The 15,426-nt window shown below is 37.7% G+C and overlaps 1 protein-coding gene across 1 annotated transcript; it reads right to left on the bottom strand.

The window, feature by feature from the left end:
* Positions 1 to 8,089: 8,089 nt before the first annotated feature.
* On the bottom strand, positions 8,090 to 11,080 carry LOC110897311 (monooxygenase 2). The gene is made up of 6 exons (XM_022144064.2): positions 10,793 to 11,080; positions 10,554 to 10,700; positions 10,408 to 10,476; positions 10,055 to 10,220; positions 9,744 to 9,978; positions 8,090 to 8,789 (listed from the first exon to the last, which is right to left on the bottom strand). The coding sequence occupies exons 1-6, from the start codon at positions 10,879 to 10,881 to the stop codon at positions 8,257 to 8,259; spliced, it is 1,239 nt and encodes a 412-aa protein (XP_021999756.1). The 5' UTR covers positions 10,882 to 11,080; the 3' UTR covers positions 8,090 to 8,256.
* Positions 11,081 to 15,426: the final 4,346 nt, after the last annotated feature.

The raw sequence follows: 15,426 nt of genomic DNA, 5'->3' as shown, positions 1-15,426 counted from the left end.
AGCGAACCGGTTAAAAGGGGTCCTAAACAGTGTTATCTCACACGAACAATCTGCTTTCGTTGCTAACCGTAACATAGTGGATGGTCCGTTGATTCTAAACGAGGTAGTAGCATGGGCAAAAAAACAAAAAAAGCAGATTTTTTTGTTCAAAGCGGACATAGAGAAGGCTTATGATACTCTTAATTGGAAATTCCTAATATCGGTGCTTATGCATATGGGCTTCCCCCCTCGGTGGAGAACTTGGATGATGGGTATCCTGTTCTCGTGCAAGGCATCGGTATTAGTGAACGGGTCTCCAACGGGGGAGTTCCAGTATAAGAGAGGGTTGAGGCAGGGAGATCCGTTATCGCCATTCTTATTCACGATTGCTATGGAAGCGTTGCATGTCCTTATGGCAAAAGCAGTCGAGACAGGTGTATTTAAGGGGCTGGCACTACCAAACAGCGGACCACGCTTAACACATTTGTTCTTTGCCGATGACTCCATCTTTTTGGGTTTATGGGACAAGGATAATTTGTGTTCGATACGAAGAATATTGAGAGTTTTCTTCTTGATGTCGGGCCTGAAGGTAAACCACAGCAAGAGTTGTCTGTATGGAATTGGGTTAACTGATTCGGAAGTGGAAAACATGGCTGGCACTCTTAACTGCAAAATGGGTCAACTCCCATTCACGTATTTAGGTCTTAAGGTCGGAGCAAACATGAACAGGGTGTGCAACTGGAAAGAAGTAATAGATAAGTTCCACAAGAGGTTATCGAATTGGAAAGCCAGACTGTTGTCATTCGCTGGGAGGTTAACGTTGGTTAAAGCGGTACTGGGCTCTCTTCCGAATTACTTCCTTTCGTTGTATAAAATACCAAAAAAGGTGGCTAAAATATTAGAAGGTATAAGGAGTAGGTTTCTATGGGGGGGCTGCGGGAGTGTTAATAAGATAAGATGGATGAGGTGGGAAAGAATTATAGCGGCAAAAAGCATGGGTGGGCTGGGTATAGGGGGTATTAGAGATATGAATTTGGCTCTAATGATGAAATGGAGATGGAGGCTAAAAGTAGATTCGGAACAGCTGTGGGTCAAGGTAATTGAAGCGATACATTGCAACAAGAGAGTTGCAAAAAATGTTCCGTTGAAAAAATCTTTAACAGGAGTTTGGAAATCAATAGTTGGTGTGGAAGGAGACTTTTCGAAGATCGGCATTGATGTAAACAAGAGTCTTAGAAGCAAAGTTGGCTCTGGGAATAAAACAATGTTTTGGCTAGATACGTGGGCCACCAGTGGGTCACTAAAAGATGAATTCCCACTCTCGTATAACTTAGCGAAAAATAAGAGGAACTCGGTGCAACAAAACTACAAATTAAATCAAGGGGGAGTGTTATGGGATTGGAAATGGAGTAGGTTACCAACAAGTAGTGAAGAGAAGAAAGAATGGGAGGCCTTAAGTGCAATATTATTACAACAATCAGTGGGGCGAAACGATGATATGTGGAGCTGGAAAGAAAACACAGCAAAGGGATTTTCGGTGAAAGACGTCAGAAAGGAGATTGCCGGGAGTATTGACGTCAATATGGCCCCGGGTGTCTTTGAATGGAGCAAAATAGCGACAGCAAAAGTGAACTTATTCGTTTGGAGGGCGGCCGAAGGAAGGATCCCAACAAAGATAGCGCTGGCTAGTAGAGGAATACAGGTCGGATCGACGGTCTGCAAGGTCTGTGGGGCTGCTCCAGAAACGGCAGATCATATATTCATCCAGTGTCTGTTTGCTAAAGAGGTATGGCTGCTATTATGGTCTTGGATGTATACTCCTGGAAGGAATCACAACGAAAGTTTAAAAACTAGGCTGTTGGAGAAACAAGATTGGCCTAGGAGGAAGGAAAGAATCATTTATGCCATTCATCTCTTGGCTGTATGGTCATTATGGAAGAACAGAAATTACAAAGTTTTCAATGATTCTAATGCAACTCCTTCAAAGATCGTGGAAGACATCAAGGAAGAAGCTTTTGACTGGGTAAAACTTAGGACAAAGATATCCGGGATATCGTGGGAAGATTGGAAAAAATTCGATCTTAGGGGTTTAGAGCCTTGATTGAGTTTCCTTGTTTGTTTGTTTATTTTTGTTTCGGCTTAGTGGGGATGTAGATCTGTTTCTTGATTGTATGTTTCCTTGAGGATGTTTGTATTGACTGCATAGCATCTTGCTATGGGTCGGGATTTGGCCATGATGAATAAAATGTTTCGTTGTTGCTGTTCAAAAAAAAAAAAAAAGTTAATAAGCTAGTTTAATAGTTTATTTGATAACTTTTATTTATTAGTCGATTGATTATAAGATTACTAGATAATGCTTGATTATTTAATTAGTGATTCCATGATTAAAAATGCTTGTTTCTTAAGATTTTTAGATCTGGTGGTGGCCGCCGCCCATTTGTTATTCTCTTCCCCAGATATGTTCTCCTTAAAACAGCCGCATCTGTTCTTCTCCTCCTCAGATCTGGCCTCAGGGGCGGTGGCAGGTGGGGCGGTTGGTCGTGCAGAACAGTGGTGGTGGCGGCTGTGGTGAGGAGGTAATGGTGGCGGTGGTGAGAAAGGGGGAGGAGGTGGCGGTGGTGTTAGAGAGAGGAGAAAGGGAAAGATAGAGAGCGGGGGGGGGGGGTGGGGGGCGGGAGTAAGAGAAGGGAGCTGAGAGTTGATTAGTTGTTTTGAGGTTTTTTATTTTATTTATATATATATTAATGCTTAAAATGACCATTTTGCTCATGAGGAAAACGACTAAATAGCAGGATTTTATATAGGGATGGCAATCGAACCCGAATCCGATAGGTAAACCCGAAACTCGAATCATTTGGGACGGGTTTGGATCTAGTAATTGGGTTTGGGACCGAGTATAGGATTAGTTTTATTTTTTTCACGGGTTTGGGACGGGTTTGGGATTTGATGATATTCCCTTTTAACCGACCCGACTACCCGATAAAGTATACCCGTTTACCCGACCCATTTACCCGATAAAGTATACCCGTTTACCCCATATTCTTTCTATATTTTTTTATATATAAATATACATATTATTTTTTTATAATTATGGAAACTCAAAAGTCACCCATTAGCCTAAAATTTCAATTTCCCAATCCCGAACGTAAATCTTTTTATTTCCTAATAAGAATTTTAAGTTTCCAAAAAATTAGTGTCATGCCTTAGCCTTACACAGTTTACGCAACAGACCGACTAACTCAAGACATTTGGAGTTCTGCCTTCTCTCATTCACTCCAAAGAAACGATCAGAGGACGATTCATCTTCGTCATCACTCCATCCGGTCTCTACTAGACTTATACGCTAACTTTTTCTTGGGTCTTTGTTCGGCTGATTGTTTATGGACTTTTGAGTTATGTGTTTTGCCTATAGTTCTTGCTTTATAATGTTCGAAAAGATGTGATAGATAATGGAAAATAAAGGGCTGGTTTATTGAAATAATAAGATAGTTGGCCTGATTCGAGATGGCTAATCTCCAATACAAAAACACTTAGATAATCAAACTAAACAAGACATGCCAACTTGGGCAGAAATGAAATATTTAAATAAGAAATAGAGAGGTTACTAATCCTAAAGTTTAGCCCCTAAATTCAGCCCTTTGACTCTGTTCTTGACTTTCACTCCAATAGCAGTCAACCCCCCATTAATTCAGCCCTAAATCTTTGTTCTTCATTGACTGGATCAAGGTAATTGAACCAGGATCCGTTGGACCCATATGGGTCAACCCGCTGACAAGGTAGAGTCCTATCAATACTACCCGCCCGGAAAAACGACTTGTCCTCAAGTCGAAAATAAGTGAAACTGGGACTGCAGTCAATAAAAAATTCCTTGGCCATCAACAGTTGTTTCTTTTTCTGCTTCCATCTATGAACTGCAACCTTTTCATGATCGTTAACCCAAACCTTGTAGTCACCATCAGTAGAAGAATGGACAGCCATAGGCTGATTAGTTAACCAAATCTTCTCTATGCCATCTCTTACCTTCAATCGAACACTGCCTTTGATTGCATAAACACCATCGCGAATCTTTAGTTGACCACCCAAGTCATGGTAGCTGATCTTCAATTGACCACCCAAGACATGGTCGCCGATCTTCGATTGACCCCCCAAGACGTGCTCAAATCGATCTTCGTCGATGCTATCAAGATCTTCCTCTTTCACCGGACCTGGGAGTGGTCTGTTAGGCTTATCCTCGGGTTTCTTGGTTAACTGTGTTTGTCTTGCTAGCCAAGCTTCCCTGATCGCTGCAATATCATTCTTCAGAGATAACAAGGAATCGAGTTTTTCTGAAGTGATCTCCAATTGTGCAGCGGTTGAATCATAAAAAAATCCGCTGCCTCTAATCTGGTAGCTCCGGGTCTGCACCATCAGGTGTCCCGGCAACGAAACCAAATGATAGATACCGGAAAATAAAGGGCTGATTTATTGAAATAATAAGATAGTTGGCCTGATTCGAGATGGCTAATCTCCAATACAAAAACACTTAGATAATCAAACTAAACAAGACACGCCAACTTGGGCAGAAATGAAATACTTAAATAAGAAATAGAGAGGTTACTAATCCTAAAGTTTAGCCCCGAAATTCAACCCTTTGACTCTGTTCTTGACTTTCACTCCAATAGCAGTCAACCCCCCATTAATTCAGCCCTAAATCTTTGTTCTTTATTGACTGGGTCAAGGTAATTGAACCAGGATCCGTTGGACCCATATGGGTCAACCCGCTGACAAGGTAGAGTCCTATCAAGATGACAGTACTTGCTTTTGTAGATATTATATGTATTAGTTCCACACTTCCACATGAATTTAATAGATACGTTATAGTTATTGTGTGAATAAGACTTAAATTAAATAAAAAGAAGACTTAACTTAAAACAATGCCATTATAGTTACTGTGTGAATATAATATAATACATAACATGATGTCAAAGTATGATAAGTATTGGCCAGTTATTCATGGGTTATGGGAATAGCTGTCATTCAAGATCCTCGTTACAAGTTGAAAATTATGAAGTATTCTTTTTCGAAATTTTATGGTTCTAAAGAAGATGCAAAGGCTGAAGTTGAGAAGCATAGAAAATTCATTTATGACTTGTTGAAGGCTACAAATTATATATATCTTAAAGACAAATGTCGGTGGCTATCACATCAAAAGCCACCGACTTTGTTATTTATATAACTTTCTGAAAGTAAACATGTAAACAATACAATGGCTGGATCAGATGGCTAAGACATGAGCATTTTGAAACCTTCAACCCGGGTTCGAATCTTTTTTGAGAGATGATATAAGCTGTTTGTTTCTTCTGCGCATATTTGTTTTTTCCTTACTTTTCATTGTATTAGTTTTTCCTTTTTTAGTGTAACAACAAAAGTATACAGTTGATTCCATCTCCATAAAGAAAAACTTTTAATTTTGTATTTTGTACAAATATTTATTTTTCCTATAATTTATATTCACGGGTTTTCTATTTTAGTTTTTATTATTTAACTTTACAGGTTTTCTTTTTTAGTTTTTACTGCTTAGCTTTAATTATAACCAACTAAGCATTTTGTAATAATTTTTTAAATGGTTTTCTCATGTAACAATCTAACGAAAACCAGATAAACACATTATAAGCATATCACAACTATATTGTTTTTAGTTTTCTATTTCCTTTACTACATGTGCGCACCGAACGTAAAGTCTGTAACAAAGTAAAAAAAGCGTTACGTCATGTGCGGGCACAACACATTAATGCCATCATCGTTATGCTTGTAACGAAATAACAAACGTGAAGTTGCCGCCGCAACGCGCGACATTGGTCAAAATCCTAGTAATAATAAGAGTGAAAGTGGATTGTTTGATGACTACTCATCATATGTCGCTGAGGAGAATACATCAGGTATGTTTTTATTAACCACATCTAGTTATCATACTTGTTTCCATTTAATATAGTTGCACATAAAATTTATATTTGAATGTCATAGGAGGTATCTTATTAGAGCTTGACCATTATCTTGAAGAGAAAGTATGTCCACCAAACATGGATCTTGATATACTAGCTTGGTGGAAAACAAACTGGTTTGAAGTACCCGATGCGAATAGCCCGAGATGCATTAGCAATCCGTATAACGACTATTGCTTCTGAGTCTTCCTTTAGTACAAGTGGTAGATTGGTAAGTCCTCATCGTAGTCGTTTTCATCCAAGCACATTGGAAATGTTGATGTGTGCTCAAAGTTGGTTGTTAAATGAGATAAGAGGTAACCACATTTGCTTACTTTTATAAACTTATTTTATATATTAATCGTGGTTTATTTTTTCATATACATAGCAACTTGTTCAAAAGAAACCGAAGCATATTTTCAAACAATTGAGCATGACTATGACGATAGTGACGAGGTAGGTATACATTTTATGTTCCAAATTTATTGTGTTTATTATGTTATTTTAGTTATGATTTATTTGATGGTGTATTCTTTTATTTGTTTAACTATAGGAAAACAACTAGGTTAGAACATCGTATATTACACGAGTTAAATAAATGTAATTTTATATATTAAATAATAAAAAGTTATATCTTTATGAACCCCGTATATTGTACAGGTTAAATAAATGTAATTTTATATATCAAATATTAAAAAAAAATATATCTTTAAAAACCATGTATATTACACAGATTAAATAAATGTAATTTTGTATACTAAATACAAAACGTCGTATCTTTAAAAAACCCGTGTATAACGGGTTGAATAAATCTACCAAATAAAAAAAATTACATTCTTAAAAACTCCGTATATTACACATGTTGAATAGATCTCAAAAAGAGTTATATCTTTAAAAACCATGTGTATTACACAGATTAAATAAATGTAATTTTGTACATTAAATAATAAAAACGTCGTATCTTTAAAAAACTCATGTCATTCGGGTTGAAAAATCTACCAAATAATATATATATATATATATATATATATATATCCATAAAAACCCTGTATATTACTTCGTGTATTACAAGGGTTATATAAATGTAACTTTGATTAGTAAATAATAAAAAAATTATTTATAAAAACCCCGCGTTTTACATGAGTTGAATAAATATAATTTTGTATACCAAATAATTAAAAAATTTATATTTTTAATAAATTAGGATAACATTTAATATTAATTTATTATTTATATATTTAATATAAGATAAGTAGGAAAGAGAGGTATTTGTTTTAAAAATATAATAAATTAACAATTTAAATTTGAGGATAATATTTTATTAAAGTATGATAAGATTTAATATTAATTTATTATTTATTTAGTTAATATAAAATAAGTATAGATTTAAGGATAACTTCAATGAATGACACGTGTACAAAAATTTGTTTCTTTTATTATAGTAGATAGATAGATTTGAAGGAATGAGGGTGCAAACATGACTAAACGTCTACAAGGTCTTCACGAATAGGTGAATGGCATACACTTTCTTTTTTGTAATCTTTTGGTGCAACTTTTTGGAAGCATCAACATTATCCTCTTGTACTAACAATCGTGAAACATCGACTTTGCACTATTTTTGTCATCTATGAATTTGAATTTTTTTTTTGTTTACATTGAGGTACTTTATTTTATATAATTTGACATTATTTGATATATTTTCATTTTTCATAATGATATTGCTTTAGTAGTTACCCGATAGGGACCCGCCGGGTTTGGGTCGTGTATACCCAACGGGTAATTTTTTCAGATTAAGGGGTTTACCCGAAACCCGTGGATATACCCGATACCTGACGAGTATTTACCCGATAGAAACCGATGGATTTGTGATAGGTTTATCTAATCGGGTTTGGGAATACCTAAACTCGTCCCAAACCCGACCCATTGTCATCCCTAATTTTATAAGATAAATATGACCTTATGTCACTTCTGGACTAAAATGACAATAAAACCGAAACCACATGAACCCAGATGCAAAAGGTTTGAGTTTTAGATTAAAATAGTAAAAATGACAAACTTCAGGGACCAAAATAGCAGTTTACTCAAATAATCAACTGTTTTTCATCCCCAACATTTAGATTATGTATATCAACTATTTTTATATAATAGAATACGAAAACAAAAACTTGGTGATATTACAATCATCTTCTTAAATACAGCATAATACATTTATAATCATACACCATTCTTAATCTCGGGGCTCGAAACCTCGCCCTCTTAGAGAAGATGCCCAGTTTGATACATATAAAAATAAACAAAACATGTTGCACTTTGCGATTCAACAAACGAGATTACCACAATCAAAATTAGCCATCTTAAGGAAAGCCCTAGGAGTGTAGCTCGAAAACCAGACTTTCCTCAAGAAACTCATGAATTTCCCCTTGCTCTCTTGCATAAACCCTACACAATATGCAACACTAATAAGACTAAAACTTCTCCATCTCCTTTCTTTTCCATATTTCTCCAAACCCTTTTTAATCCTCTCAAATTCATCATCTTCTTCCTTCGGTTTCTTCAATAATGCTTCCCCGAGGCACCTACCAAGCACCACTGAGTCTTCTAACGATGAACACCCACCTTGACCAATGTCTGGAGTCATGGGATGAAGCGCGTCCCCAGCTACACAAACGTTATCTTTCACTATATTGCCAAGTAAGACATTCCATGGCAATCTAAACTTTAGTTGTGCATAGGATATGCTACTTAGTGTAGTTTTTTCCACCACATCTTGTGCTTCTTGAGGCATCTTGTTGATACGACTCAATACAAATTGCTTCATTTTTATTGGGTTTACTTGCCAGTCTTCTTCATCTATAAAAATAATAATCAAAACAAATATAACCAAACCATCAGTTTCTCAAGCCGTTTGGTTATGTAAGGGTGTCTATCGCTACGGTTTTTGGTTTACTCGGTCGAAACCAAAAACCGAACGGAAGTCAGGTAGTTAGTTGGTTCAGTTTTGACTGAAAACCGAACTCAGCAACAAGAAAAAGCAATTCAGTTTCAGTTTTTGTTTAAGTTTTGACTTTTGAGTATCAACAAGACCATACTTAAAACATGATCTATTCAACCAACTGATATGTGCCGAAGTGCCTTCACGAACTTGTTCACAAACCCACGTTGGCTACCAGCTTTCCTATTTTTTAGTCTTTATCTATTTTTTATGTGAAGTAGTGAATAGTGGTAAAAATTAGCACGTGTTCGTCCCGTTCGCTTTCGATACATTTGGCGCTCTCGCCCCTGACGCGGTGCGGTTTCTTAAGCGGGTTCAACAGGTGGTAAGCAGTAACACCGCACATGTTAAGGGGCAGAATTTTGTGTTTAGCAGGGTAGGGTTTGCTATTCAGAAAGGGGTAGCGGCGCAGCTTGTTGCTCGTCTACCTGCCATTAGTTTGTAAAAACAAAATTTTCATACTTTTTTTAAATGGTGAAAAATATTAAATGAGAGTTTTCTCAAATCTTGCTTTCTGCTATTTTCTTTTGAGGTTAATCCACTCGACGGATTATTTATCAATCAATTGGGTCTTATCACCAACACAAAAACATCCAAATTTGTTAACTGGGAATGCGGTATTGGGCTATATAAAGCATGGTATTGGGCTATATAAATCATGGTATTGGGCTAAATTGTGGTAGGTCAAACATACGATTTAACCTATTGAGCTAAATAGAAATTTCATTTTAACATGGTATAGGGCTATATAAAATATTTTAGCCCTATACCATATTTTTCGTATTCAAAGATGACATATTTTAGTGGCTTACAAGTTGGAACTTGAGACGGGGTGAAGGTGCAAAACCAGTACACCGTCTTGTCGTCAACTGGAAGAAAACCAAACCGAACACCGCCTCCAAAGTTCACATGGAACATTGGATCAAAACTGGAGCCATCTGGGAACTCCACCAAACCCCGAATAGCTGATCTCCCAACGCTTACAGGTGTCTCAAGACCCAACCATTTTGCCACCACTGAGTTAACTCCGTCACACCCTATCAACACCTACATTGATATTTATAACTCGTATTATAGAATATGTACCACACAAACCGGAACCATCTTTGAACCAACTACATACCTTGGTTTTAAGAATGGACCCATCAGCTAGGTGAACCAACTTAAAGCGGCCGAGTTCATCGATGGCTGCAACCTTTGAAGAATACCTAATGGTACCCGGTGGCAGCTCCTTCACTATTGTCTCTAGTAAATCCTTTCTTCTAACGCATCGGCTTTCGTAACCCTCACTAGAATCAAAATGTAGTTAATTAGTAAACTATCTCCGGTATTAAAGGATAATAAGTATCATTATCTAGCTGTTATAATTATCTTTATGCAACCCCTACCCAGATCCCCACTCACAAAAAATGTTTTTTTTTTTTTGGAACATTAAATGTGGGTTTAGAAGTATAAAGGAAATTAAGTGTGACTCACAACTTTCCATCTTTATCAAGTGCTTGCTCAGAAGTAAAGAGACCAGTATCAGGAGAGGCGATCTTGAATCTACAATATATGACATAACTAATTTCAGATTCTAATTTTAAATTGTTTTTGTTTATATTAAATGAGAATTTTATTACCCTTTCATTTGGGTGGATGTCTGTCTCAGGGTATTCCCAATTCCTACAGCATCAAGCGCCCTCCAAGCATTGGTCCAAAGCGTAAGGGCAAATCCAGTAATTCTCAAACTCTCTGAAGACTCCAATACCAAGCTCCTCAAACCCAACCTTAAAATGGTAGTAGAAAACATACATATTTTAATAAAGCAAGGGAAGGGAGGGGATACATACATACATACATACATGATTAAGTTATATACCTGTGAAGGGATAAGGCGGTAGTAAGACCTGCTAATCCAGCACCCACAATCAGTATATCCACATCTTCTTCTCCATGATTCTCCTCCATCTTCGATCAGTTCTGGGGGGGGGGGGGGGGGTGTGGTTTCTAATTCTGGAACTATTAAAACTTTTGATGAAGAAGAGTTGCCATGTGAGTGAGTGCAGCATGTTGCTATTATAAGCATATTGGAACAAGAAGAAGAGGTGACCAAATCCAACACGGGTACACATCGCGAAGTTGCTCGGTGGCTCGCCACTCCATCAAATGTGTGACTCCAAAGTAGCTAAACATAATTAAAGTTTTGAGTAAATTGCCATTTTAGTCCCTGAGTTTTTTCCAAATTTGTCAGTTTAATCCAAATAGTTTTTTTGTGCATCTGGGTTCCTGACTTTTACATTTTGTTGCCATTTTGATCACTTTGCCTAACTCCATCCAAAAACTTCATCTTTAACCAGGGGTATTTTGGGGATTTTCATTTTAAATGTTTTTAATTGCCATTTTGATCCAATTCCAAAAAATCAAAAAAAATCCAAAAAATCAAAAAAACTCCAAAAATAATAAAAAGAGTAAATTGCCATTTTAGTCCCTGAGTTTTGTCCAAATTTGCCAGTTTAGTCCAAATAGTTTTTTTTGTGCATCTGGGTCCCTGACTTTTACATTTTGTTGCCATTTTGATCACTCTGCCTAACTCCATCCAAAAACTCCATCTTTAACCAGGGGTATTTTGGGGATTTTCATTTTAAATGTTTTTAATTGCCATTTTGATCCAATTCAAAAAATCAAAAAAATTCCAAAAAATCAAAAAAATTCCAAAAAATAATAAAAATTCTAAAAAATCATAAAAATTCTAAAAAATCCAAAAAATTCTAAAAAAATCCAATTTGGCGCGAACCGTTTCGACCCGTACCGTTTCGAAGCTGGACCGTTTCGACGCGAACCGTTTCGACCCGTACCGTTTCAAGCTGAACCGTTTCAAGCCGAACCGTTTCGACCCGTACCGTTTCGAACCGAACCGTTTCGAGCTGAACCGTTTCGAACCCGAACCGTTTCGAGCTGAACCGTTTCGACGCGAACCGTTTCGAAGCCGAACCGTTTCGACCCGTACCGTTTCGACCCGTACGGGTCGAAACGGTTCGGTTCGAAACGGTACGGGTCGAAACGGCACGGTTCGGTTCGAAACCGTACGGGTCGAAACGGTTCGGTTCGAAACGGTACGGGTCGAAACGACCCAGTTCGGTTCGAAACGGTACGGGTCGAAACGATTCGGCTTCGAAACGGTACGGCTCGAAACGGTTCGGGTTTGAAACGGTTCAGCTCGAAACGGTTCGGTTCGATACGGCACGGTTCGGGTCGAAACGGTACTGGTCGAAACGGTTCGGCTTCGAAACGGTACGGGTCGAAACGGTTCGCGTCGAAACGGTTCAGCTCGAAACGGTTCGGTTCGATACCCCACAGTTCGGTTCGAAACGCTACGGGTCGAAACGGTTTGGCTTGAAACGGTTCGGCTTCGAAACGGTACGGGTCGAAACGGTTCAGCTTAGAAACGGTACGGGTCGAAACGGTTCGCGCCAAAACGGATTTTTTTGGATTTTTTAGAATTTTTTGGATTTTTTAGAAATTTTTGGATTTTTTAGAATTTTTATGATTTTTTAGAATTTTTATTATTTTTTGGAATTTTTTTGATTTTTTGGAATTTTTTTGATTTTTTGGAATTGGATCAAAATAGCAATTAAAAACATTTAAAATGAAAATCCCCAAAATACCCCTGGTTAAAGATGGAGTTTTTGGATGGAGTTAGGCAAAGTGATCAAAATGGCAACAAAATGTAAAAGTCAGGGACCCAGATGCACAAAAAAAACTATTTGGACTAAACTGGGAAATTTGGACAAAACTCAGAGACTAAAATGACAATTTACTCTAATAAAAATTCTAAAAAATAATAAAAATTCTAAAAAATTCTAAAAAATCCAAAAAATCCGTTTTGGCGCGAACCGTTTCGACCCGTACCGTTTCGAAGCTGAACCGTTTCGACGCGAACCGTTTCGACCCGTACCGTTTCGAAGCCGAACCGTTTCTACCCGTACCGTTTCGAACCGAACTGTTTCGAGCTGAACTTTTTCGAACCCGAACCGTTTCGAGCTGAACCGTTTCGACGCGAATCGTTTCGACCCGTACCGTTTCGAAGCCGAACCGTTTCGACCCGTATCGTTTCGACCCGTACCGTTCGACCCGTACCGTTTCGATCCGAACCGTGCCGTATCGAACCGAACCGTTTCGAGCTGAACCGTTTCGAACCCGAATCGTTTCGAGCTGAACCGTTTCGACGCGAACCGTTTCGACCCGTACCGTTTCGACCCGTACCGTTTCGAGCCGAACCGTTTCGACACGTACCGTTTCGAACCGAACCGTACCGTTTCGACCCGTACCGTTTCGAGCCGAACCGTTTCGACCCGTACCGTTTCGAACCGAACCGTGCCTTTCGACCCGTACCGTTTCGAACCGAACCGTTTCGACCCGTACGGGTCGAAATGGTACGGGTCGAAACGGCACGGTTCGATACGGCACGGTTCAGTTCGAAACGGCTCGGTTCGATACGGCACGGTTCGGTTCGAAACGGTACGGGTCGAAACGGTTCGGCTTGAAACGGTTCGGGTCGAAACGGTACGGTTCGGTTCGAAACGGCTCGGTTCGATACGGCACGGTTCGGTTTGAAACGGTACGGGTCGAAACGGTTCTGATACGGCACGGTTCGGTTCGAAACGGTACGGGTCAAAACGGTTCGGCTTGAAACGGTACGGGTCGAAACGGTTCGCGTCGAAACGGTTCAGCTTCGAAACGGTACGGGTCGAAACGGTTCGCGCCAAAATGGATTTTTTGGATTTTTTAGAATTTTTTGGATTTTTTAGAATTTTTATGATTTTTTAGAATTTTTATTATTTTTTGGAATTTTTTTGATTTTTTGGATTTTTTTGATTTTTTGAATTGGATCAAAATGGCAATTAAAACATTTAAAATAAAAATCCCCAAAATACCCCTGGTTAAAGATGGAGTTTTTGGATGTAGTTAGGCAAAGTGATCAAAATGGCAACAAAATGTAAAAGTCAGGGACCCAGATGCACAAAAAAAACTATTTGGACTAATCTGGCAAATTTGGACAAAACTCAGGGACTAAAATGGCAATTTACTCTAAAGTTTTTCTAGATAACTAGTTGATGCCCCGCTCGCTTTGCGGGGCGATAGCCGAATAATTTTCAATCAATTAAAAAACATTATTATAGTTTTGTTAGGAAAAAAACTAAAACGATGACAAGACCGTAGTTCTGAGCTTAGGGCAAAACTGTAGTTTGTCATGATTAATGAGCGAGTGTTAGGCAGCTCCTTCACATGGTAAAAAATTAAATCCAGTCAACCAATTAAAAAAACACTCTTATAGTATTGCTAAAAAAACTAAAACGATAGCAATACTGTAATTTGAACTGAGGGCAAAGTTGTATTTGTTGAGTTGAGTAAAATCGTAATTTGCCAAAAGTTAAAGTGATGGCAATACTATAAATTTGAACCAAAGACAAAATCGTAATATAACTTTGCACTAAGGACAAAATCGTAATTTTAAACTGGGGACAAAACTATATTTTTAATTTAAACCGGGGCAAAATCGTAATTTTGAATTGGGGGGCAAAAGCATACCTTTATTTTGAACCGGGCAAAAACATAATTTGAAACCGAAGGCGAAATCATAATTTTTGAAACGGGGCGAAAATGCAAAATCGTCATTTTTAGTTTTGGGCAAAAGCAAAAATTTATTTTGAACTGTGGCCAAAATTGTAGTTGTAATCTGGGGATAAAATAATAACTTTGAACCGAGGGCAAAATCGTAATTTTGAGCGAGGGACAAAAACATAATTTTATTTTGAAGTGGGGGCAAAAACGTAATTTTATTTTAAGTTAAGAACGAAACCGTAATTTTAAAACGAATATAAAATAATAAAACGGTTGGTCTAATAGGGAAGTGCCACGCAGCTGCGTGGCACTATTCCCTTAACTTCTTTTTGTATATGTAGGAAACTAGTTTTTGCCCCGCCCGCGTTGCGGGGCACTAAACCGAATATTTCTCTCTCATAACATGTATGTATGTGTTGGTTACTTGTACATACTACTAATAACACCATCTCAAAAAAATTACATCGAGTCAACCAATTAAAACAAAATACAACCATACTTTTGCAAAAAAAAAAAAAAAAAAAAAAGACTAAAACGATGGAAAACATATAATTTTAAACTGGCGCAAAATTGTAATTTTTCAGGACAAATAAGTATGTGTCAGGCATGCCTGGACGAATAAAAATTACACTTATGCCCGTCCGCGTTGCGGGACGTTAAATAGAATATTTCTTAGTTTCATAACATGTACGCATGTATTTAGGTTACTTGTACATACTACTTATAACACGATCTAAAAAGAATAAATCGAGACAACCAATTAAACCAAAACACTACCATGGTTTTGCTAAAAAAAAAACTAAATCGATGACAGGTCTGTAATTTTTAGCTGAGGTAAAATATTTAGGTTACTTGTACATACTACTTATAACACGATCTAAAAAGAATAAA

The sequence above is a fragment of the Helianthus annuus genome, chromosome 13 (genome assembly GCF_002127325.2).
Source record: "Helianthus annuus cultivar XRQ/B chromosome 13, HanXRQr2.0-SUNRISE, whole genome shotgun sequence".
In the NCBI taxonomy this organism is placed as follows: Eukaryota; Viridiplantae; Streptophyta; class Magnoliopsida; order Asterales; family Asteraceae; genus Helianthus; species Helianthus annuus.
The sequence above is the reverse complement of the archived record's forward strand: the minus strand, read 5'-3'. Positions and strand labels throughout refer to the sequence as shown.